This window comes from Myiozetetes cayanensis, unplaced genomic scaffold (genome assembly GCF_022539395.1).
Source record: "Myiozetetes cayanensis isolate MyiCay16 unplaced genomic scaffold, myiCay2020 scf4, whole genome shotgun sequence".
In the NCBI taxonomy this organism is placed as follows: domain Eukaryota; kingdom Metazoa; phylum Chordata; class Aves; order Passeriformes; family Tyrannidae; genus Myiozetetes; species Myiozetetes cayanensis.
Window position 1 is genome coordinate 19137410 of NW_026087631.1, and position 23551 is coordinate 19160960.

The following is a 23551-nucleotide window of genomic DNA, read 5'->3' on the forward strand; positions in this document are numbered from 1 at the left end:
ACTGGAGTTTAACAACCCAACAGCATTAGCAAAATTCATGCTGTTTGGGAATTTTTGTTTTACGTCATTGTGGATTTGAAATTAATGGCACAGTCAGTTCTATGACAATACGGAAACCTACATCTTTTCTGTTTTGTTCCAAATCTATGTGTTCTATTATAATTTAAGTGTAATTTTCATTTCCACAGCTAAAGATCCCATTGTTAACTGTCTGCTGGCAACTGATACAATATTATATCGTGAAAAGTATAATTATACTTACTATATATTTTGTAATAAAATCTAATTCTCAGTTCAAATGGCAAAAATAATTATCTGTTAGTCTTACATGCACTAATCTATTCCACTAATTAATTGGTTTCCCAATTATAAATCTGAGGTTATGGTTTTCATTAATAAACACCACCTAATTCCTTGTAGTCTGATTAAGAAAAAAATAGCAGTTTTCCTGTTAGCACAGAAAAAATGAGCAGTTTTTCTGTTAGCAGAGACCAAGATAATACTACTCAGTTCTATGTTTTCCTTGCTTAATAATTTTCATGTGTGGGTATACATATTATGAAATTAAATAGGGAATAGGTGCAAAATTTTATGTCAAATTCTTCCCGAGGCTTTCGTTGATTTTGGTCAGCTTGCCCAATCTTCCTGCTTTGTAGGGTTATTTTATGACCCAGCAGGCACAATATTAACTTACCATGATTGTCAGTAAAAATCAGCTTGCATGCTGTAGTTTTATTTGGTAGCCAGTACCTTGAAAATAACTAATATTATATCTTTTCCACTTTATCTCTCTTCCCTTACCCATGCTGATCAACTGTTCTGCATATGGGTTTGAGAATTTGTTGTCTGAACAAAGTTTCCAAGGACTATTACGTACTTGTTCTTTTATTTCTAACCCTTATTTTTCAATATAATTGGTCCTTTTTTCCTCCTCTTCTGGCAAAATTGTTTGGCTGCTTCTATTGAGCAAACTCTCAGCTTCCATAGAAAGCTTCTGATTTGGTAAAGTTTTACTTATTATGGGAAAGACCTCAGATCCAGTAAATTCAGAGATACCCGTTTAATTATCTCTATTAATAAAACTGCAACAACTAGTTAGGCAGCTCTTTGACCACAGCCTACCTTAAAATAATGTTTGGGGCTGGAAATAAGAGCATAAGGACACCTCCATGTCGTTTGCAGTGGCAAACACAGCAAACTATAACAAAGCTCTTTAATTTGTTCATTTAAAAAAGGTACAATTACTGGATATGCAAGCCTCTTTATTTGTGTTTTGGTCTTATGAAAGACACCTTTTTCGTTGTTGGTAACCAAGCATGACACCCATTCAAGAGATATTTATCAAATTGTTTAATTTGAAGCACTTTTCCCACTAGTTGGATGATTGAAATTCTGGAGCTCTTACAGACCTTTTAATTAATGAAGAATTTAGTTTTTCCTATGTTTTTGATGGAGTTTAGTCATTATGAATAGACTGCAAATGCAACTATCTTCCTGATTCCAGTATTGTCAAAATAAAGCTGGATTTTTTTCAGCGTTAAATCTTTGTAGTCATCTCTAAGTTTTAATTTGTTATTTAGGTCTCTCAGAATTTAAGTCTCTTTTTCCCTTCCCTTTTCTTTTTCCCCCTAAATTCCTCATGGTTTCATTCCTGACCGCATTCTGTGACAGCTTTTCTTTCTGTTATACTGAATTCCAATTTTACCTCCACAGTTTCACTTCAGTTGTTTTTCTTTGAGCTGAGAGTATATACCTTGAAGCATCTCCTGTCTCTTCTGACATTATGCCAAGACATCAGAATCCCAGCAAAGAGAGAAATTGGTAGCAACAGCTTCCCTAAAGGCTTCATCATTTCTTGGCTATCTAAGACTGCTTTTGTCTGGGCAGGGCTGTTTATTGTTTTAAAGTAGTCTTCAAAGACATCACTGAAAAAGTTCTATTGATTACCTTTCTCATAAGCAGTGATTTAATGCAAAGTATTCACATATGGTTAATAACACTCATTATTACTGTATCTCTGAATCTTTCTCAGCTTGGATGAAAAGTGTTTTGGGTTTTTTCCACTGCTTGTGAAGATACAAACAGCACAGTCTGGTTCATTTCAGTGCCGAAGGAGTTGTCAATTTATTCACACTAACCAAATGTTATTTACAAAATCAGAGTCTCTCTAGAGATGGCCTTGCAGATTTTTAGGTGATTGGTTATCAACTGAACATATGGTGTATGAGGTACTCTCAGAGAGATTACTTAATTTTCTGTTTCTTGGTGCAGTAGTGTTTTCTGGTTTCTACCAAAAGAAGCCATCCATCTGCATGAATGGTACCATCCACTCAAGCAATCACTCTAACTCCAGCACCTCTGTAGACATCTGAGGAAAATATTTGGCTTTTGCTAGCATACTACCTGAGATTTTCATTGTCTTTAATCTCTGTCCCCTAAAACAGATTTGAGACACCTGGTGGGAAGAATTCATGTGCAGAAGACAGACTACCCAGACCTGCTGGGCAGGTAATTTTGAAGACCACTCAGGAGTTCTGCTTCTGCCCTCACTGCTGCCCAAAACAGTGTCTTGGCCGTGACGTGCTAGGTAGTCATCTTTCATTCCCAAAGTCACAGGTTCTGTAGTTTAAACAGAGTCAGAGGGATTCTTCCTTTCATGGAAGGCTTCCTCATAGGAGAAATACATGCATGGGTTACTGTGTGTGCTGGAAACATCTCTTCAAATTAGTGGAGCAATGCCTTCAGATTAATATGTTTTGGTATCTCTCTATAGGGAAGAAGTAACTCCTTGTTCAAGGAAGTCTGTGAAAGAATAGGGATTTCCCAATTCCTAGATTAGACACTGGGGCATCTTATTTCATTGAAATATGAATCAATGAGTCTAACTGATCTATCCTCTGATACATATCTGGAAGGATACTAAAAGGAATTAGATATATTTAAAATTTGTCAGTTTTGCAGACACAGGCAGCAATCTTAGTCGAATTCTAAAATTTTTCAGAAAAAGAGGGATGACTAGGCACTGGAGGAAAATCAAGGTAGCAGGACATTAATTTGTCTTCATTCTTCATAAAGGTAGCCCCTCTTACACTGCACTCCAGCTTTTACAGTTAATTTTGTTCACCCACTCTTTGGCACATGACACATAAAAACATACATTATGGTCCTACACCCAATAATACTTTACCAGGAAGTTAAGAAAGAATCCTGTTCATTCTTTGTGAATGCCCAGCTTTAGCTAGCAGTATTATTTATCTAAGAGAAAAACATGGTTACCATGGCTTTATTGGAGTGGCCTCCTCCTTGGAACTCAATGGTTCCAAAAGCGTCCGTTGGGCTGAGCTGCGTGTGCTTGCTGATGGACCACTTCTCCGACTGGATGTCATTGCGAGTGAGCCTGGTTTCATTTTTCTCGTTCTGAGTAACGGAGGTGCTTGGAGGCTGTCCAATATGTTGACCTGTTAGACGCCCACAGCAACACCTATGATATTAAATAAACAGAAAACTCGAGTCACGTGTGTGTATAAACTGAACAGGGAAACAAACTACAAAGAAAATCTAACCTCTTTCAATTCTACTTTCCTGCTCTCTGTAGGCTTTATGTATGGAAGCAACACAGTATGTATATTATCTTTGCTTTCTTTGGTCTTGTTTACTCTGAGCTCTCCTGTATTTCAGTAAAACCATGCTTTGTTCTAAATATGTATAAAACGAAGTTAACATTTTCTATTGTCTTCAGATGACACCAGGACAAATAATCAGCTTTTTTTTTTTTCATGGACTAGCACATATTTTAAATTGCTAGTTTACTGCTTTTATTTTCTTTTGACAGTATTGTGTGTCACACATCCAATTTAGGTAAACGTTCAATGGACTGAATATTGAACAAAGAAGATGAGGAAATTTAACACAGACGTTGATCCACCTAGGATTTATCTTTTTTTAATTATTTTTATGGAATAAGTTTTGAAATGTAAACAAATCCATCACTCCAGATGTAATTCAACCACCTTCTGAACAAATAAGTTTACAAAATATTTATATATATTTTATGTATAGAGAGAGACTTTTTATTTTCAATCAACTTTCATGTTTCATACAAGTAGCATGCAATTACCTATGGGGGTCTTTGGTGCTGGGTATGATATGAACACATTCTCTCTTGTAAAATGCTCTTTCTATCCATGATTTCTGTGCCTAAAAAAGAGAAAGGAAATGCCATGAGCTCTGTTTGCTTATTAAACACAAATTATAATGCAACTGAAGAGAAACTTCAAACAAAGAAAAAAACTTCACTGACTTTGCAGACACACAATGCATATTTTGCTCAGAGCAAATATTTTCCATTAGAACTATGGCTCCTTTCTAGAACTGAGCACCCAACAGAAGCCCTTAAGGTTGTTTTCATATTCACCAGCCAGACAACTTTGATCCTGTCACCTATATTCTCATAGCAGGAATCACTGGAGAAGAATTAACTCAAACTGTAAAGCTTTCTGCATGGCAGAGAAAAAAATACACCTATTCATTGAAAATGCTTTAAAAAGCCTATTTCCATTTTAGTAATACAATTAAGTCACATCTAATTAAAAAAAAATGCAATTTTTTACACAAGTACTGAGAGTGCTGTTTAACATGGAGGTTTACATAGTTTCCTACGTGAACATCTTAATAAGAGAAGAAAAAAAAAGAGGAAGTTCTGTTTCTGAAACAAGACACAAAAAACTTTGATACATTGACTCAGGTGAAGTGGTTGAGGTAATCTCTGAAACGCTTCAGTGAAGCTATGCCTGTTCATAATACTCAAGATCTTTCCCCTCATATTCATAGAAAAGCAAGAAATTTCCCTCAGTATAGTCTTACTTTTCAAATACACAACAAAGCTTTTTAAAAAAGAAAGATAGATGGGTAGGAAAGAAAAAAACCCCACATCAAACCTCAAACACAAAATCACAAAGGAAGGTCTTTCAGAGTTTTAAAATAATTTTAATTATCTAGGAAGTCTTCACTCCATATGAGTTCTAGCAAGCTCTCTAAAACACTCACCCAGATACAATTCAATTATTTCACTTAATAAGGAGATGAGTTAAAACTTCCCTTTAAAAATCATTTCAAAGAAATAAACTTTATAAAACATACTTAAATAATAAAATTCTCCACTTTTTGTAGGCATAAACAGAACTATATGAACTATGAAAAAATTACCTGAGAATTAAGTAATGTGAAATGAACTTTGGACAATTTAAAGGAAATATGAGTATTCTGCCTCTATAAAAAGAGAACATATGCCTGTGTAATGTAACCTAACTAATTAATGTTACCTTTTACTATGGAAAGTTAGATGGTAACATACCTAAGAATTGCTTTTACTAACTAATGTTACCTCACAACCAAATATTACCTTTCTGTCAACTCAATCTGCATCCTGTCTTACATGTTTAAAGTCAGAAGCCTCTGGTTCTGGAACTTGTGAAAATCACTGTGAACTGTGGAAATTTCTTGAAGTCAATGAATATCACTAGCATAAGGTAACATAAGAAGAATTTCTAGCTACATCCATTACTTATCAGTCCCAGTACATAAAAAGTTATTCTTTTGCCTTTCACACACAAGATAATTCCTTGTTGGATCTAGTGGTCACTGATGTTACTTAGCAATATTTCATCTTGCTTCTCCTTGCATTTTTATTTGAAAAATCTGCTAGACTTAATATTTTGAAATAGCAGATAACCTGGTATCATTTCTACAGTCAGAAAAAAAAACCAACTTGACTAAAACCATTAAAGAAAACTGTATTTGACTGATTTTCCTTACTGTAGCAAACAAAAAGTTAATATATTATAGAACGTTGGCAAGGTTTGTTTTGTTTAAGCAAAGGACAGTTAAATAGAAATTCCGAAGAAATTCTGAAGAAGCTAAACCAGTTTTACTTTACATACAAGAGATTACCTTGAAGCTGTAATTTATTATAACTTCTAAATATCCTATAATAAATACTCACATTTTTTATACTTTTCTGCAAACAGTTTACCTTGGTAAATTTCCTGACTACATTGAACTAGTGTCTTTTTAAAAGATGGTCACTAGCTAAGTTTCTCTCAAGATGCAATACAAAAAGATGCCATAACAGGTACTTTACCAAAAATTTTTTCTTTAGGTATAGAAGTAAGCTTTCAAAAACCAATAAACTGACACTCAAAATTTGTTTTCCTACTCTTTCTCATATTGTCTTTGCAAGTAGAAAAGAAACATAGACATGTTAAATATAATAATAATAATTTGCATCTGAATTTTCATCAAAGGTAGTATTGCACAAATAGTCTGATTTGAAAAACTCCTTTATTCACATCAGGAAAAAATATTTGCCAGCTTTTAGATCTCAGACAATATGCTATTCTACCCAACTGAGTCATGAAGCCAAAATACATGATTTACTAATTTCATATTTCCTCGTCTTTCCAAATTTAAAAGAAAGCATCTAGTTTCACTGTTCCATACCAGTTATCTTTCTGTGACAGCTATAATTTGCAATGAAGTACAAAGTTCAGACATATAATAAATTATGTTACTTGCTGTGGAGGCTTCATAATAGCATAACTTCAGGAAATAAACATATTCATAATTAAATTGTCTGCATTAAATTCTTATTAATAATGTCAATATATAAAGTAATAAAAAGTTTAGAAAATTGCAGCAAAGAATATTCAAGACTAGTAGAATAAGCAGCTTTTCTCTTTCTCTTATTTAATAAATACTCCTTTAGTATTAATTCATAAGACAATTTAAAGTCCACAGGGAATTCATAAATGCACGCCATACTTGAATTTAGTTTATTCATAGCTTAGCTCCCTAGGTAAGTCTCTCTCTTTATTAACCTAGCTGTAAAATCCCACCAAGAACACTTTTTTTCCTCCCTCTTCTTTACCTGAGCATCAAACTTGGTGTTTAAGTCTGTCCTGGAGCAAAATCTGCTTTCCACGTTTCGCCACTGCTGGTCATTGCTAATAACACATTTGCGACTGCTGAACAAGGCTCTCACTCTGCCCCCAGCGCAGAGATGTGAGTGCCAGCAAAGCCCTTGCACCCATTAGCTGCTTGGAATGTGCTGCTGTGGGATTAGCCTCGTTAAAGGGTTCAGTGGGCACTGACCCGTGACCCCACAACGCTGCTTGGTTTGAACATCTAATCTGACGCCTGAAGAAAAACAAATCCCTTGAGAGCTTGGATTTAACTGGCACAAGCCTTGATGGGCTTTTTTTCCCCCTCTCTTTTTTTCCCCCTGAGAAAGCAAGCTGGTGAAAGTGTGATAAGATGCTCTGAGTTCTTAAGTTCAACCCAGGAAAACCAATCCTTCAAAAGAAACACTGTAATATGCTGGAAAGAACCTGAGAACACAGGGGAAACTGTTAATCTCCAAAGAATGAAAACAGTGTGTTTATTGGGCAACTGTGGGAAATCTATACACAGTTGAAACATATTGCAAATAGTCAACAACAGCATTTTTTCAAAGAAACTGAGTTTTGTCACTGTTTCTCACCACAATTGCTGTACTGTAGTGCATGTAACTTTTCAGAAAGTCAAAACCACAACTCTTTGTCTTTCAGAGACAAGCAATTGCATTGTTTTCAGCATAATTAAAAGTTGTTAACTTAAACAAAAACTTGACTGTTAACAAATTCTTTACTGTACCCTCTTGATATTAACACTGATGAACAATCATCTAATATAAAAAACACTTGGGTTTTTTTGGGGGGTGTGTGTGTTTTTTTTTGTTTTGTTCTGTTTTTTTTTTTTCCTAGTACCTAGCAATTACATGTGTATATATACACATTCTATTTTAGCAAAGCTATGACCTAGGAAGTTTCTGTACCAGAGACCACATGCATACCTTGTGAGTTCTGTTAAACACAGGATCAGACCAAAGATGGTCTGTGGAGACAACAAAGGTAAAAGCTGCAGCCAAGAAAGCAGTTAGTAAACAGTTCATTGAGGTAAAGAATATGACTAGGGAGTTAGCAGGTAAAGACAGCTTGCATTTTAACATTAGGGTATTTGGTTTGGTTGAGAGGGTGGAGAAAGAGTGAGGTGATGAAAGGAAAAGATCTCACAACCAAGATAAAAGTAAAAACTGTAACTGACTAAGTGAAACTACAGTACTCGGCAAAGGATTCTAGAGACTGATCCTGGATTCAGGTTTCAGCTTGCAAAGTAACTTGGGGCAGAAGTTACATCCTTTGTCTAAAGAAATCAATAAAAGAAATTATGGTTATGTTCATTTGCATGTGCAACCCAATGACACAAGATGTTTTATAGATAGAGACTTAAGTAGAGTTAGCATATACAATCGATGCTACAGGTAATTACTAACGTCTTTGCCACAGCTAATTTAAAGATACATTAATCTATGACTTTGGTAATGCAAGTACCAGTGCCACAGACACTCCTTTATTTTAAGAACTAATAAAGAAATAGCCAATACGCAAAGATAGCTGTGTTTTCAGACATCAATCCTGCTCATTTGGTGCTACAAACGGACACAGTCTTTACATTTTGAACACAACTCATTGTTAATGAAATAAAGACTTAAAAAGCAGTTAGCAATGAGCCCAGTACTGACTCCTCACAGAAGATAAGGACAAATATTAAAAACTAAACAAGAACAGAAGTTTTCTGAAAGACAAAATCTGGCAGATTTTAACATGTTATGTAGCTGGGACGCTTAACTCTGACCTCTGAAATACCATTACTTTGAAAATAGCACTAAGATTTACTATTTTATAAAAACTAGCCATGTCAGTCACAGAGCAGAACTGGTGGCAGTTCTAACTCTCTGTTTTCCTACTTTGTTTATTTCCCACAAGTAACCAGGTTCTAAGACAGGTTTCACTGGTGCAAGAGAGGTGTAGCTAAAAGCGTGTCTCTCCCTTGCAACGGAGCAGAGCAGCTGGACAGGCAACAGAGTAATACTGAAGCAAATTACAGATAGGATTTGCAGGAGCATATGGTGATGGAATTGAATCAATGCTATTGCAAGCTGAAGTGATTAGTGTTCCTTAACCAAATAAGCACCTGTACAAATTCCACTGGCTCTGAGTATCTGTAAACTTCTGTAGCTATATTAGTACAAAGGAAGGCAATGCTTCAGTATAACCTTATTACAAGGTGTGCTCAGGCCAAATTTCTAATCCTCTTTTCAACACTGTCCAATTATAAGCATTATAAATACTTTTACGTCTTTCTTGAAGAATTAGGAATTTATCTCTCTGGACATTAAGTTAGGGATCATTACACTGTCCCAAAATGTTTCATTTTCTAACAGACGTTTATTAGTCTAACAGACTAGCATCTTAGAGGCTAGCAATCAGGCCTTTATCCATTAGAGTTGTACTTACTTAGATTCTACAGAAATCTAACAGATTTCCCAAGCTCTTTATCATCAGATTTGTTACAAAAACAATGCTGAACTGTCTTGAAAATCAAGTTGTATGGAGTACAGAACAGGACGACATAGAATGCAGGCATTTATTATTACAGTATGTTACAGAATTTATCTGTTAGCATTGTTTACCAGTTGCAACTTTTATACTGTACTTAGAAGAAATAAAATAATTTAAAAACAATCACGAGTTTTTCACTAAATAAGATTTTAGTAATTATATCTGATATTTTTCTTACTGCAAGGACACAGAAGTGAAAATGTTATTTCTCTGTTAATCCTACTAGGACAATATGTGTTTAAGCTTTATATATTTTCAAGACAATATACAGACCAAGCATATGTCCTTATTAACCATGATATTGATAAATTAACTGGAAAGCTTAAGAGAAGTTTTAAATAGAACTAGTGAGAATGATTAGAAAATTGACATAGATATCCAGGTTCCTAAAGGCCTTCTCAAGATCAGCAGAAGTGAGAGGGGAAAATTTTAAAGAAAATGTAATTAAAATGAAAGCTATATTGTAAAGAACACTTTCAAAAAGGGTTTGCTTCTAATGGGCTCTAGCATATGACAGGAAGAATTAAGCCTATTGACTTCATTCATGAGGTTTCTTTGGATACATGTTTATGATTTCACAAATCTGCTGTGGGTTTAAAATTGTTTAAATAAGTAAATAAACCTTTTCTAGCATGAAGGCTCTATTTGATCAGATGATGGGTTCATCCAGACCACTACGAGGTCTCTACAAGTGCCATACATAGGTGTTAAAAAACCGGGAAAACATGTCAAATGTATATAATGCTTTTTCCTAAGAGTTTCTCAGCTAACAACTATTTTCTGCTCATGGTTTTCCTGCATTGTTGTGATTTCCACAAGTTCTGCAACCCTTTATGGGCTTTCTTCTACAAACTTGCCAGCTGATTTCTTGTAAATTTGCAGTATTCTTAATATCCTTGTTCCTGCTGCAGAGGGAATCAGTTCCTTCTGTTTGTTTTGAATGTGACTCCTCATACTTTCCCATGACGTTTATTGCTGGGAGAGGCAGTGAACAGTCAATTCCCATCCATTCTCTTCATACCGGTTTTTTTTTTATTTCCTCACACAGAAATAATTTGTTACTTTTTATCACCTTGCCTTCTGGGAGGAATCAGAACTGTGCTACAAGGGTGAACTGCAGATTGGTGTTGTGGCAGGTGGACATTCACTAGTTTGGTACCTAATTTTTGCCTAATAATTCTAATAAAAGATTGATTTGGTTTTCTCGACTACCACTACTGAGCACCTTCACAAAAGTATCTAGCTTAACCCCAGTATTTCCCCTCAGTGTAGTGAAGAATTTACAATATTAATGGTAAAGAACAGCTAAAAAAACCAAGCTGTTTAAATCAAAGTCTATCAGAACAGCAAAAAACCTATATGATGTTCTAATTTATGTCAAATGCAGTCTAAAAAATCATAATGAAAAATTATATCTCAGAAGTCTATAGTTGCACATACATAACTAGAAAACAAAATACACAGGAAATATTTTCTGCCAGTTAGTGCTGGCAGATTATTTATCTTTTAAAGTACTAAATTTGGTTTTGGATTCTGAAAAGTACAACATTATTCATAACTCCTCAAACTAAGGAAACAAAATAACCTTCATATTAAGCAAGATCTCACTACTGTCTAATGGAAATCGTGAGGTTAAAATGCACATGTAGGAGTTTGCACTGCATCTAATTCTGGTCTGAAGTATTTGATTTCTAAACTATTCATTCTACCCCATAAAGGTATGACAGCTCTAACGTTGTCTGCTCCTTCATTAGATTGAGATGGTTTTGTTAGCCCCTGTGTGGGTGTTGAGCTGATGAAGGAATTAAAATTAAATTGTACATAATTGCAAGAAAGGATCTGAAGGAATGAGGATTCCAGATGATACCCAAGCCTAAACATCCAAATGGACCAATTTTATGCTACTGTTCACATTTCATCTCATCTAACAACCCTGCAGTTATTCACAAGTCACTTCTGAGCCTCCTGCACAGTGCAGCCCCACAGGCATTCTTTGTCATAAGGCTTTGGTTGAGGTTATGGTTTCACCACCTCTAGCCTTCCCAAATACACCAAGCCAGATGAATAACATGGTCCTAAGACTGTGGTTACACTTCAGCCAGGATCTCTAAGCTGTTCTTTTAACTACCTCTGTGTTAGATTCATCAGTGTGTGCGGACTGTGCTGGAAGGTGAGAGAGAGGGGTAGCATCCTGGATCACTCTTGACATCTTTATTATACAAAACATAGGTAATAAATTGCATAAATCCTATATATATGCAGTTATTTAATTTTCTGTCCTACAAGTTGTGGTTTTTACTTTTCCCAATGCTTTATGCATCAGATTTTACAGATTTTTTTCCCCTGAAAACATCAAATAACAAAGAGTTATGTATTAGGCATGTGTCAAGCCCCATGTGCCATTTAGATTTTGGTAGCCAAACAGTGGCCTTGACAAGAGTGCTTTTGAAATTAGCTTATTTATATATGCTATTTTTAAGAGATGGGGGACTTACTCTTACTCTGAATTAAGTTACAACAATATTTCTTTTACACTTGCCATTCAAACTGCATTATAAAGAACTATTTCAAAATTTATTTCAGATGTTATTTTTTTATTATAAGATCCATTGTGACCTTTGATTTCAGTGATATGGTGAACTGAAAACAAATGTACTCCTTTAGACAGCCCTTAATAACACAGGGGGAAATTTAACAAAAGATGCCATTGGCATACGACTTGAAACAAAATTGAGTAGAATCCTAGCAAGCCTTCATAGAGCTAAGAAACTTATTTCTCAGCATATTATCAAAATGTATATTTTGACTTTGACTCATAGTTGCCTTTCACCAAACGTTAGGGTGAATCAGGGAAAGTAAAGACAAGCTTTTGGGCTTGAGGGTTTACATGCAAGTCAGAGGTATTACTCTGTTGGCACAAAGTGGGAGTGGAAAAGCAATCAGACATATGATTCTTTACAAGAAGTACTTTCTTTTCAATTTTGTTGCTTGTTCCTGCTTATGTCTGGTCAGAACAAAAAGAGCAGATGGATTTCCAGGAAAAAGGTGGAAGCATCACTGAGGTGACAGGGGAAGAGAGAGCAGCCCTTTGGCCTCTGCAGTGACTCCTACAGCCGGGAGTACAGCAACTCTTTTCCTCAAAACCCCACTTTGGAATGTTTGGATCTTTCCACACAACTGCACCAACAGCTAATCCTCTCTCAGTGCAGACCTTGCTTCTCTGCCTTGTCTGGCACAATGTGAAGGAAAATATCAGAAAAAGTTCTGTGCTGCTTGATAGATCTTATTACATGCAACCCTTAGTGGCCTTTGTTTTTAGGTAGGGCTAGGGTAGAAAGCAGAAAAATATTTTATTCCTTAAAAGTGTTCCAAGGCCAGCTGCTTTAGTAAAGACATAGCAAATCTTTTATAAACCCGGTTTTTAGAAAGGAAACTTTCTCCCTGCAGTAAGTTACCTTTACTGTAGAAACACTCCCATGAGCTTTGGCATTATATTGACATTTTATTTCCTAGGGATTTTGGTGTTATAATATTTTGGAATTATTATAATCTAGGCTTAGCTGTATATTAAGCATTTTTTCCCTCTGTTAAGTACTCAGAGACTGCTGACATTTGATTTTCCTGAAAAATAACATCCAAGTTTCAGTTGTCCACGTAATGCAACATTTTATTTCAGGAACAAATAAGCAAATAAACAAATAAATAAAGAAATATGAAAAACACAACTAAAGTATAATCTAATTATTAAATTCCTGACTTAGTCAGAAGTAATGATAATCACAGTAATCATAGTAATAATGTATAGACTTTTTCTTATAAAAATCTTTCTTTTTCTTATAAATAGATAGTTGTGTTGTATTAGCTACAGCATATTTGCGTAACTGTGAGTAATGAAGAATATGAGCATTTCTGAAGCCATTCGGGTGAATGATCAATTTGAAGCACTGTCAGATAAAGCCTGATTCAGCTATTGTGAACAGAAACTGTTTCTATGCACTTTGCTTATGCTTTAAACATACAACGCTGCCATGGAGGAAGCATGTGCAATTGTGTAATGATGCAAGCAGCATATTTAAAATGTCACAATCCAGCAAATCTGAAATACTCTGACAGACCCTCAGAGAACTACAAAGATTTCATACCTCTGTTTTTTAGGTATGTTTCTCCACCAAAACTTTATAGCAATATGTAAGTCAATATTTTTTAAAATAAAGTTTTAGATTAAATATTATTTTTTGACCTAAATTGCTGCATTGATGTAAAAATCCCTCACACAAAAACTAGCAGCCTAATTCCTAGGGTCAAGAGACAAGGAATTACTTTTGTTTTATGCCAAAGAATTTTCTTTAACTTTCTAGTTAGAATCAGAATTACACACGAGAATTTGCAGACCTTTGTCTATTACACTATGATATTGTTCATCCAGGCTGTGTGCTCCAGAGTTGATCACTGCTCCTTTACTCCCCTGGGCAATGCAACTTTGCTTTTTCTTTCCCTTTGTCAACAGTCTATACTGATTCAACTTCAATTGAAAAACAAAGATCACTGAGACTAGTGCTACCAACTCTTCCCCCTTTCAGAAAAAAAGCGGTTCAACCTCATCCGAGAGGCCTACAGCATTTTGAAAACAGAAAAATTTCAGAGAGAGAAAATTAAAAAGTACATAAACCTATCACTTATATTTAGATCCCAATTTTACATAAGTGCTAGGTGCAAAGTATTTTTTGCCATATAGCTTCATGTGTACAATAATTATTTGTCTTTTTCCCTGTGGATTGTGAAATTTCACAGGTTGTTCCTCAACATGCATTTTCTTAATTGGCAAAGGAAGTAAAATCTTATTGGTTATATTCAATGCAATAGTTATTCCAAACACTCTCTGACTCAAGTATGACTGACTGTAAAAGCACACCCATTTTTCTAAGATGCACGTAATAAAAGTCTTACTACCTTTTTTATTTGTTTTTCACATGTAAACCCATTATTACTCTTTTCTCCCTAGTCCTAACTATGTGGCTTAAACCAAAGTAAACATATAATATTCTTTAATAACAAGGAAACAATCACCAAATAAGATGTTTTAAAGGTTCATGATTTTATTTCAGGGTCAAATTAGAAGAAAAAGAATAGCTTTGAGGCAGAAATTCTTATTCAATCACAGATTAAGAAAAGAAGAAAACCACGGGAAATATAAATTATGTAGGTACTTCTCATGTTTCTTGTTTGATCTTAACAGAGGGTCTTACTTTAAAAGGAATGTTGAAAAAAAAAAGCTAGTACCTCAGTCTCAGTAAGTTTGAAACTTGGTTAAACCTGCTGAATCCCTTAAGGAAAAGACATGATATAAAATCTCCTTCAGGATTTTAGTTACTTTTAAATTCTTATGTAAAAAATAATTTTGAAGGTGATCTATATCAAAATTTAATCCTATTAACCATGTTGTGTATCAACACATAATTATGACATATTGTAGATAATAGCAAATATTTAACTGGATTTTCCATCATATTTTAATTTAGGGAGGTACCTTTGCTTGATGTTTGAAAGCTTTACTGAAAGTCCTTCTTTCAGTCTGTTCTGACTTTGAGTTAACAAGACTATTAAACAGTCCTACAGTTTCATTTCTAATCCTTGAATTAATATTAGGATTACAATTTTATAATGAACCTGGGTGGGCCTCATTAAATCTCAAATCCTGCAAATTCTTGCTTGTGGACAACATACAGTTTTATGACTTCAGAAAACTTGAAGGACTGGAGCCTACCAATGAGGAAAACAAGCCCCATATTTTCACATTGCTATTCTTCCTTGTGCTTTTAGCCACAACAGCTGACTCCTTTGTACTAGTTTCATGTACCACCTGCCAGAAATGGTCTCAACAAGAAAATCATGCTTCTTTCACATGCAATATTCCTTAATGCAAAAACTCTTGGAACTGTAAATGTACATGTATAAGCACAAAACACCATTGCGGTTCAGGACCCCATTACACCAAACTAGAAGCAAACAGTAAACAAGAATACACTAGTTGAAGCCTTGGAAAGAGATCCTGACTTATCAGCATAAAGTTGTAAACTTTTATCACTCAACAAGCCCGCTCTCTGGGATTGAGCCCCATTTCTCTTCCACAAAATTTGAAATTAATAGTCGTGGCAGATATCCACCTGCAGAGGATTAAGATTACTTTTGCACCATTGCAGGAAACAGCCTGGAAAGCCACTGCGAAGACATTTGAACATGAAGACAGGAAGGAGAGAACTGTCTCTACTTTTTCGTAGATTTTATCTTCTGTTTTTCCCTTCAGTACCCAGTGAAATATTTTGATGTGAATTAACACATTTTGAGGAACAACTCTGTGTGTAGTACTGAAATATATTCTACAGGCTAGACAGTCCTTCTTTCTCTCTCATAAAGGTTAACTGACTTCCTTAAACCACTCTTGATCTCAGTTTCAGATTATAGGCCAACGAAAATAAGTGTTGCTATGAGTCAGCTGGTCAGTCTGGGTAGTCATAGCTGACTCTTTTTACTTGGAAAGGTATACAAGAGAAAGCAGAGCTGTGATATGACATGGCTTGGACCATGTAGTGTAAAATGTTAATACCACTCATATGGGAAGCACAATTTTCACACTGTCACCCCATGAAGGGTGGTGGGTGGGGTTGGTGACTCACTGAAGGACCAAACAAAAGTGCCAAAATTGTCAGTCTGCTCATCCACTGATAACAGCGTTGGAATTTGAGTTCCTAGACAAAGTGATTGATGTGAAATCTTCCAAATCCTCTAACAGGCAATTCAATTATTTTTGGGGGGTTGTTTTTTTTTCACTTTTACCTTCTATGAGACCTGCTCTAAGATTTGGAATGTCAGAAATCGGAACACAAGCATACCTAAAGACCCTTATTCTTTGATCTGGAAATACTTTGGAAAGCACGGTAGTATGGGCCTTTCATTAAATTAATATAAATCAAATATTGTCTGTTAAGACAATGTAGTGCTTACAGTAATATTCTTGAAATCTACAAGGCTATTCAATTCTGCATACACACAAATGTACGTATGACAGGATAAAAATCACTGCAGCTCTCCAGTGCTGTATGCTGAGTTCACCTTGCAATGTTCCAAAGGATTCTGGAAGGAATAAAGCATGAAAATTGTGATCAATTAGAGCTTCTGAGTTCAATGACTTCTCATAGTACAGGGATGGAAGTTGAGAAGCAAGTCTTACTATTTTCAAAGTTGTGTGATGGGGGTCATTCACAAGGAAGGCATGCAAGCATTTTTAAATTACTTTCTTGTTTTGACTTGACTTTCAAATAACGACTTTAATGTAATTATTTTGTTTAATATGCTGAATATTAGAATTAGGAAGAAAATAACCCAAATATCCTTTACTTAAAAGAGGCTTGAGTAATTTTTTTTTTTAAATTTTTTTTTTGTGGGTTTAAATCTCCTGGAATTTGATTACACAGCACATTCCAGCTATTTGCCCCAGCAGGCCCCTCTATCAGGACTTGCTGATTACTACTTATGCATTGTTTCAAAGTGAGCCCTTGAAGGCTTTCATTTAATACAGATTAGTACCTTTATTAAACAGTGATTAATTCAAGCCTCTGAGTTCTGCTAAATATTGTTCAGTGAAGTGAATTAGTTGTTTTAATTTGTTGCTCTCTCACACAAGAAAATAACACTGAATGAAATAAATACTTTTTCCATTGGGCTACCGAGGGTAACAACATTAGAGCGTTTTTAGCTTATGTGTTTTAAACTGACAGTTTTCTAACTTACTGAGATGCCTCTGGTTCAGTAAACTTAGAAACTATGTTGATTCTAATAACTCTCTCTTAGATGATTTAATATCGAAAAAGAATAAATTAAAGCCACCATTAAAAGCATCTTATCAAATGTATGACTAAAATCTGGCACTGTTTTCTCTGATCAGAAAAGGAAAAAAAAACGTAATAAAAATATATGTTGGAACATTTTTACTTTAAGTTTAATTGTTTCCCTAAGGGCTTCTGTAAATAGTTTTTTTATGTGACAATATTATTCTCAGTTGAACAGCAATATTAAGAGACACTGTAAAAGTTTACAGAATAATCCTGTACCCACTCCAGTCAGTAACTCATTAACAAATGTTACTGACTCACTGAGGACCAATTTTTTAAAAGATTATTTAGAAAATCCTAGAGGTCTAAATAAAGGTGTCTGCCTCATTATTTTTCCCTGTTAACTTCTCAAGGAATAATAACTTAAAATTCAACTAAAAGTAATAGTCCATGGGAATTTTAGTACACTGTCTGTATACTGGAAATTGTTGCTTAAAGAAAAAAACTAATTCTTAGTAAGTCTCTGAACAGAGGACTAAATAAAAGAAAATAACTCAGCCAAAACAACATATCTAAGACATATGGAGAAATACCTCTGCTTCTACGAAAGTTGTGATAACAAAACACCTATTTTTGCCAAGCAGAATTCCTCCTGAACTCAAAGGGACAGTGAGGAAAGGCTCAGTTCAAAGTCATACAGTGATACCTATGATTGCTCTTTAAATACACAGCTCTAGCTAGATTTGTAAAGCCGAATGGAACAAGATTGCTGTGGTGGTGCATACCATGGGTATCATCTGCACAACCATACTGGCTGCAGTACAGTGGTGTTCTGGTTACTGTGAAAGCTGTTCATTACCAACCTCACTTAATTTGTTACTACTGCTGTTGTCAAACTCTGCTATGTTTACCATATCCAAAATACTTCCAAATAAAGACATTTAGGAGCTTAGAAGTTCATACTCTAAGAACAGCTTAGACTATATTTCATAAATAAATTTCACATCAAGTATAAAGAAAAAATAGTAATAAAAAAGTTTTACTAGAAATTATTGACATTTTGCACTGTTTCAAGTCAGATACAAGAGAGGAAAGACATACTGTAGTAGAAATCATTTAAGTGAATTTCGGAGGGAAACACAAGAATATCCAAATTTTAGTTTAATTTTTAAAAAAACATTTCATTTGGCCAAACTTTACTTTTAGTTTCTGGCAGGCAAGGCCACAGAAATAAGTGGTATCGTATCACTAAAATGCAGAGATGAATTTGGGCCTGAACTTGTCTGCTTTTATGTCAGTGCTGGAAATGCTATTATATATCAGACTTCATTCACTGAATTTAGTGCTTTCTAATGTCACTCCCTCAAGCTTTGCCAGGCAGTGCTCATGTGTATTAAAGTGGCATTAACAGCATTAATCTGTCTGTTACTTCATCCCCAGAAGAGGATCTGTAACAGTACACATGACAACTAAAAATGAGTTAATCTTATGCAACGTGCTGAAAATCACAGATTCGCATCATGAATGAGGTTCAAATCAGACACATTTGCTTGAAATGTCTGCAAACAGGAGTGACAGGTCAAGCCAGAGGGGCTAATGCTGAGCAGGGATGCCTAATTTCTTACTAATCCGAAGGACTGCAGTGTAACACAACTGCAGAAAATGTTATTCTCTTCCTCTTTTATGTCTCCCCAGTAACTTTACACCTTTTCAAAAGAAAAACAAATACAAACACTCCATCTCTGAGGATCTGAAGTGTTTTTGGTACTTCTTAATTAGGCAAAGAGAAAACACAAGAACTCACTGACAATTTGGGAAGGTTGCACCTGCAAGGGCACAGATTTTTGCATTAGAAAAGGCACATCAGGTCAGCAATCCCAAACCAACGCTGGGAGTAAAGAGTAACCAGATAACTGTGCTGGGTTTTCTCTACTCTTGCAGCTCTTGGAGACATTGGAAGCTGGTTGTGGGGATGATGTTTTGAAGTCAACATTTCAAACTAACCTCTGAAAGCTGGGTCCTTCACTAGAGTTCCCCACTGATTGTCCCAAGTGTCAGTATTTTACAGTTGTCCATGCCTGTAAAATGCTCTATATAAGGAGGAATCAGACACCTGCACCTGTGAAAATCACATTGTAAGTCACAAGCTTGTAAGCACAAGCTCTGCTTATGAAAAATGCTCATCTCTGGGTTATTCTCTTGTGAAGTCACTTAATAAGACTGGAATTTTATGTGTATCTTTTCATTAAATTGCAGTTTTTAAGAGTCTGAATACTGCCAGACAGTTTGCTTGTCCAGATGAAGAGTACGTAAAATAGCAACTATGATGCTTTGGAGAAATAGTTCACTGTATTCTTTGGGTTAGACTTCCTTTTCAGCACAGATAGCTGGATTCTTTAATATAACTTGCATTTCTTTAATTTATATCACACAAAATACAAAGTTAAGATACCTCTAAAAATTTCATGGCCACTTAGTATTACTGTTTAAAACCTGGAAGCTACAGGCTCAGAGCAGAGCTGCTTTTTGCTTTAAATCTCTCTCTCTCAACTTACAGAAGAATGATACTATTGCCTTATTCTGTATGGTAATGCTAAAAGGATTTAGGTCACCTGGCTTGCTATATTACATTCATATGAAGACACCTAGCTAGCTAAAAGATGTGAAAACTGTTTTTTACAGGGAACAAAACTCGCAAGAGTTAACAGCACAGAATAAAAAATGAAAAGATGTCATGGGAGTTGAAAATTATCACAGTATACCTTAAGTTTCTGAATATTTAATTCAGATTGTTATTACTCCATTTCCTCTACACTTTCCTCATTAGTGTCTTAGACTTCAAATGTAAAAGCCATTCAAATGTTGTGGGAATGAATAGAGAGACAAAGAAGAAAAGAGGATATTTTACATAGATATAGCCCAACAGACTTGTTATTTTGTAACGTACATTTGCAATGAGAACAACTTGTTCTCAGTTTAGCTTTTTGATGATATCTTGAAGGTCTTGCCACTAAACACATATTGACATTTTAGCTAACAGAGTTGAAGACACCAAAGTAAGCATTTTGGGAGATCGTAATTAAGCAGACTTCCCCTTTACAACAGCTTGGGAAAGGGTTGGTTCTGTTTATTACAAAACAGTTTCTAATACCTGAAAAACAGACAAATCAGCAAATGTGCCAGAGGGATCACCCAGGGTAAAACTTCAAAGCACAAAAGCAGAACCTTCCCCAAAATACCTTTCTGCTAAGGTGGGATGGAGCTCATCTATGGAAAGCAAACCAAACAAATTCTGTATTTTCTTTTTAAAAAGATCCAGGAAAACCTGGATTACCAGTTCCTGTGCACTCCATAGATGCTTTTTCAGAGGGAATAATTCTGTGCTGCAGAAGACACTGAATACTTCAACTATAAAACCACTTTCACTTTCTCTTTTAACAGCTATGTTTAGAAATGATTTTTTTCCTAAATGCCTTATTCCTTTCTCAGCTGCAACCAGAAGGCTGCTTAATGCTGACTACATCTTGCCACTGAGCTTTCCAAACTGAGGTAAAGAAGACTTCTGAGTAATAATTTGGAAGTTCATTTACTTTTTCTAAAGCATTTTCTCTGCTGGTATCATAAAAGAAAAGATCTGCTATGATTCTTCTACAAAGAAATTGTGTGTCCCATGGTATACTTCAAAGCAAGCTTCATGCAGATTTCTCTCTTACTATTACCCACAAATTCAACTTCCCTTTTACTGCAACAATGGAGAAAGAAAAATTTCCCCAGTAGTGTGATGGAGTTTTGTTTAATCTGAACCTTTTCATAGGTAAGAAAAGATTAAATGTACATATCCTCCCTCCATACTTATAAGTCTACTCTGCTCTCATTAACATTTATCACTTGTAATTTTTATCTGTAGTTACACTGTACTTAAATCCAGTAACTTGCAGATTTTTAAAGAGTTAGATTTGAAACTTAACCCTTCTCTGTGGAGATATAAATCTAGCAATATTCAGTAGAAGCCTCAGATAGCAGGATACCTGAGCCTTAAAATTAAGCATAGTCTACTTAATTCTCTTTAATGAAATGAATGCAAAAAGCAAATCATGAAAGAAGCAAACATCACAGATTTAAGAAAGAAAGTCCCTTCTCACACATATTTAGCTTTGTTAAAACTGAGTGGGATTTTATTAGCATTTGGATACTTAAAGACTTATTCTGTTTGTGGGAAAAAAACCCCACTACTTGCTATTAAAAAATATAGAACACCTCCCTCACTAAACATTTTCAAAACTGAAGAATCTTGAATCTGATTTAAGTTAAAAAATTTTGACTAGATGGACTTGTTAATACAAAATACATTGTGTCACCCTGAAATATTATGTCAATACTCAGAGGCCGCATTTCTGTTGCTGTTTAGTATAATTAATTGTTTGTGTCATCAGGAAGACTAATCTTGTTATCCACTTCAATGGGCTGAGAATCTGTGATTAAAGTTTATATTTAATCGGTGATTACTCTGTGTAGTTGTTGTTAGACAACTCTACATTACTAAGATGAGCTGCTGCCAGAAATTAAAGGTCTATTCTGTATCTATCTCAGGTATTTGTAGCCAATCAGGTATATTTTTATTATTTTCTTTGAAGGCGCTGAACTACTGTTAGCAACAAGTTAACACAAAAAAGAACTGATTTTATATCTAGGAGGACGTTTTTTAACCAACATGACCATCACTGAAGTCTCCAGTGAGAACTCTCCAGGGACTATAACCCACAGCTTGAGAAATACTATTTTTAGGAAAAATCTATGGTCTTGTCATTTTGAAGGACTGTGAAATGTAACAGTACAAGTGGTATGGATGGTGCTAAGGTGAGTATATTTAGTATAAATCCTTTAAGACATGTAGCATCTCCAAAAATAGAAAAATCTATCACTATCTCATTCTCACGCACAAATGTTTATTAAAAGTCTGAGAAGGACTTTCCAACTTTCCTAGCAGCAAATAATTGACAGAGCATTACCTATAAGGCAACACACCGTATGCTTGTGAACGCCATAAAATTTTGAGGGTCTTACGTATTTAATGCATGCACATTTAACCATAGGTGACTCAACTTTTTATTTCCAAAAAACTGTCACAGACTTCAGTGCACCGGCAGGTAAGATTCTGCCATTTCTTGACATCTGACATATTTCAGGTTTCTCAAAAACATTAAGTTCATATTTAATAATTAGCCATGACATCTTCAGGCTATAGCTTCAGCTATGTTATTCAGCAAATATTTAGTCTGTTGTACTAGTTATCCATTTATCTGCATGTTAAAAATGTTTCATATAATGATTTGAATCTAAGTGCCATATGAAAACTTTAAAAAACCTTAGATCATTAGAAAACATGTAGAGTTTGGTTAGTGCTAACTCTAGTTTTCAAAACAAACATAGCTTTGCAATTACTATCAATCAAAAGACTGAAAAGTTATCCCCAGCCTTCAATCTCAGATTTTCTCTTGTGATTAAATGTATAAATGATTGGCATCTGAATCTAAACACAATGAGTCAAAGTCAGTTTCAGTCTCTCTTGACTGAAGTGAGATTTGTGTGCTTACATCAAAGGTGAATTTGATCCAAAATATACAAGACAAAACAATGTGCCCAGACAGGCTTAGTATTTTTCAAAATTAATTTTCTTTGTGACCAAACGTACAATCTTCTTCCTGCTGTATTAAATTTTTCAAGTCTGGGTGACATGAATGATTTATACAGCCTTTGTGCAAAGCCTTTCAGGTAAACTCCTTGGGAGGGAAAAAAAAAAAAAAGGAATCTGTATACATTTCTTCTAACCTCAGCCAGAAATTAATGTTCTTTTAGTATTTGTGTCAAGGGAGACAATTGAAGGTTATTTTTAAACCTCTGTTACTTATTTAACAGTAAAAATATTTTTCTCCATGGACTCGACATATTTAAAGGCTGTCCCTGTGTTCCATAATTGCTGGGCTCTCACTTCCAGGATGTGCAATAAACACATTAGCACAGTTTCAACACATTGTCAGAAAGATCCAAAGGAAAGAGTGGTTAATTCTGCAAGAAGACAACTTCAACAACATGTGTCTGTAATTATTTTTGGAACAGAAATCAACTTTGTTGGCTTAGGTGAATGAAAAATAAATGCAAATCCTCTATTGGACTTGGTTCAGTATTTCAAGTGGTGAAATATTTGGGGTGGTTTAGCTCAGAAAT

At 35.0% G+C, this 23551-nt stretch overlaps 1 protein-coding gene across 12 annotated transcripts in view; it reads right to left on the reverse strand.

Moving 5' to 3' along the window:
* The window catches only part of TRPM3 (transient receptor potential cation channel subfamily M member 3), a 411043-nt gene that overhangs the window by 126651 nt on the left and 260841 nt on the right, over nucleotides 1-23551 (reverse strand). For all 12 annotated transcript variants that reach the window (XM_050328972.1, XM_050328974.1, XM_050328966.1 and 9 more), the window contains 2 exons: nucleotides 4118-4197; nucleotides 3277-3481 (listed from right to left, as the gene is read on the reverse strand). In XM_050328972.1, the coding sequence (XP_050184929.1) occupies nucleotides 3277-3481; nucleotides 4118-4197 (285 nt within the window). The remainder of the gene's footprint in view (nucleotides 1-3276; nucleotides 3482-4117; nucleotides 4198-23551) is intronic.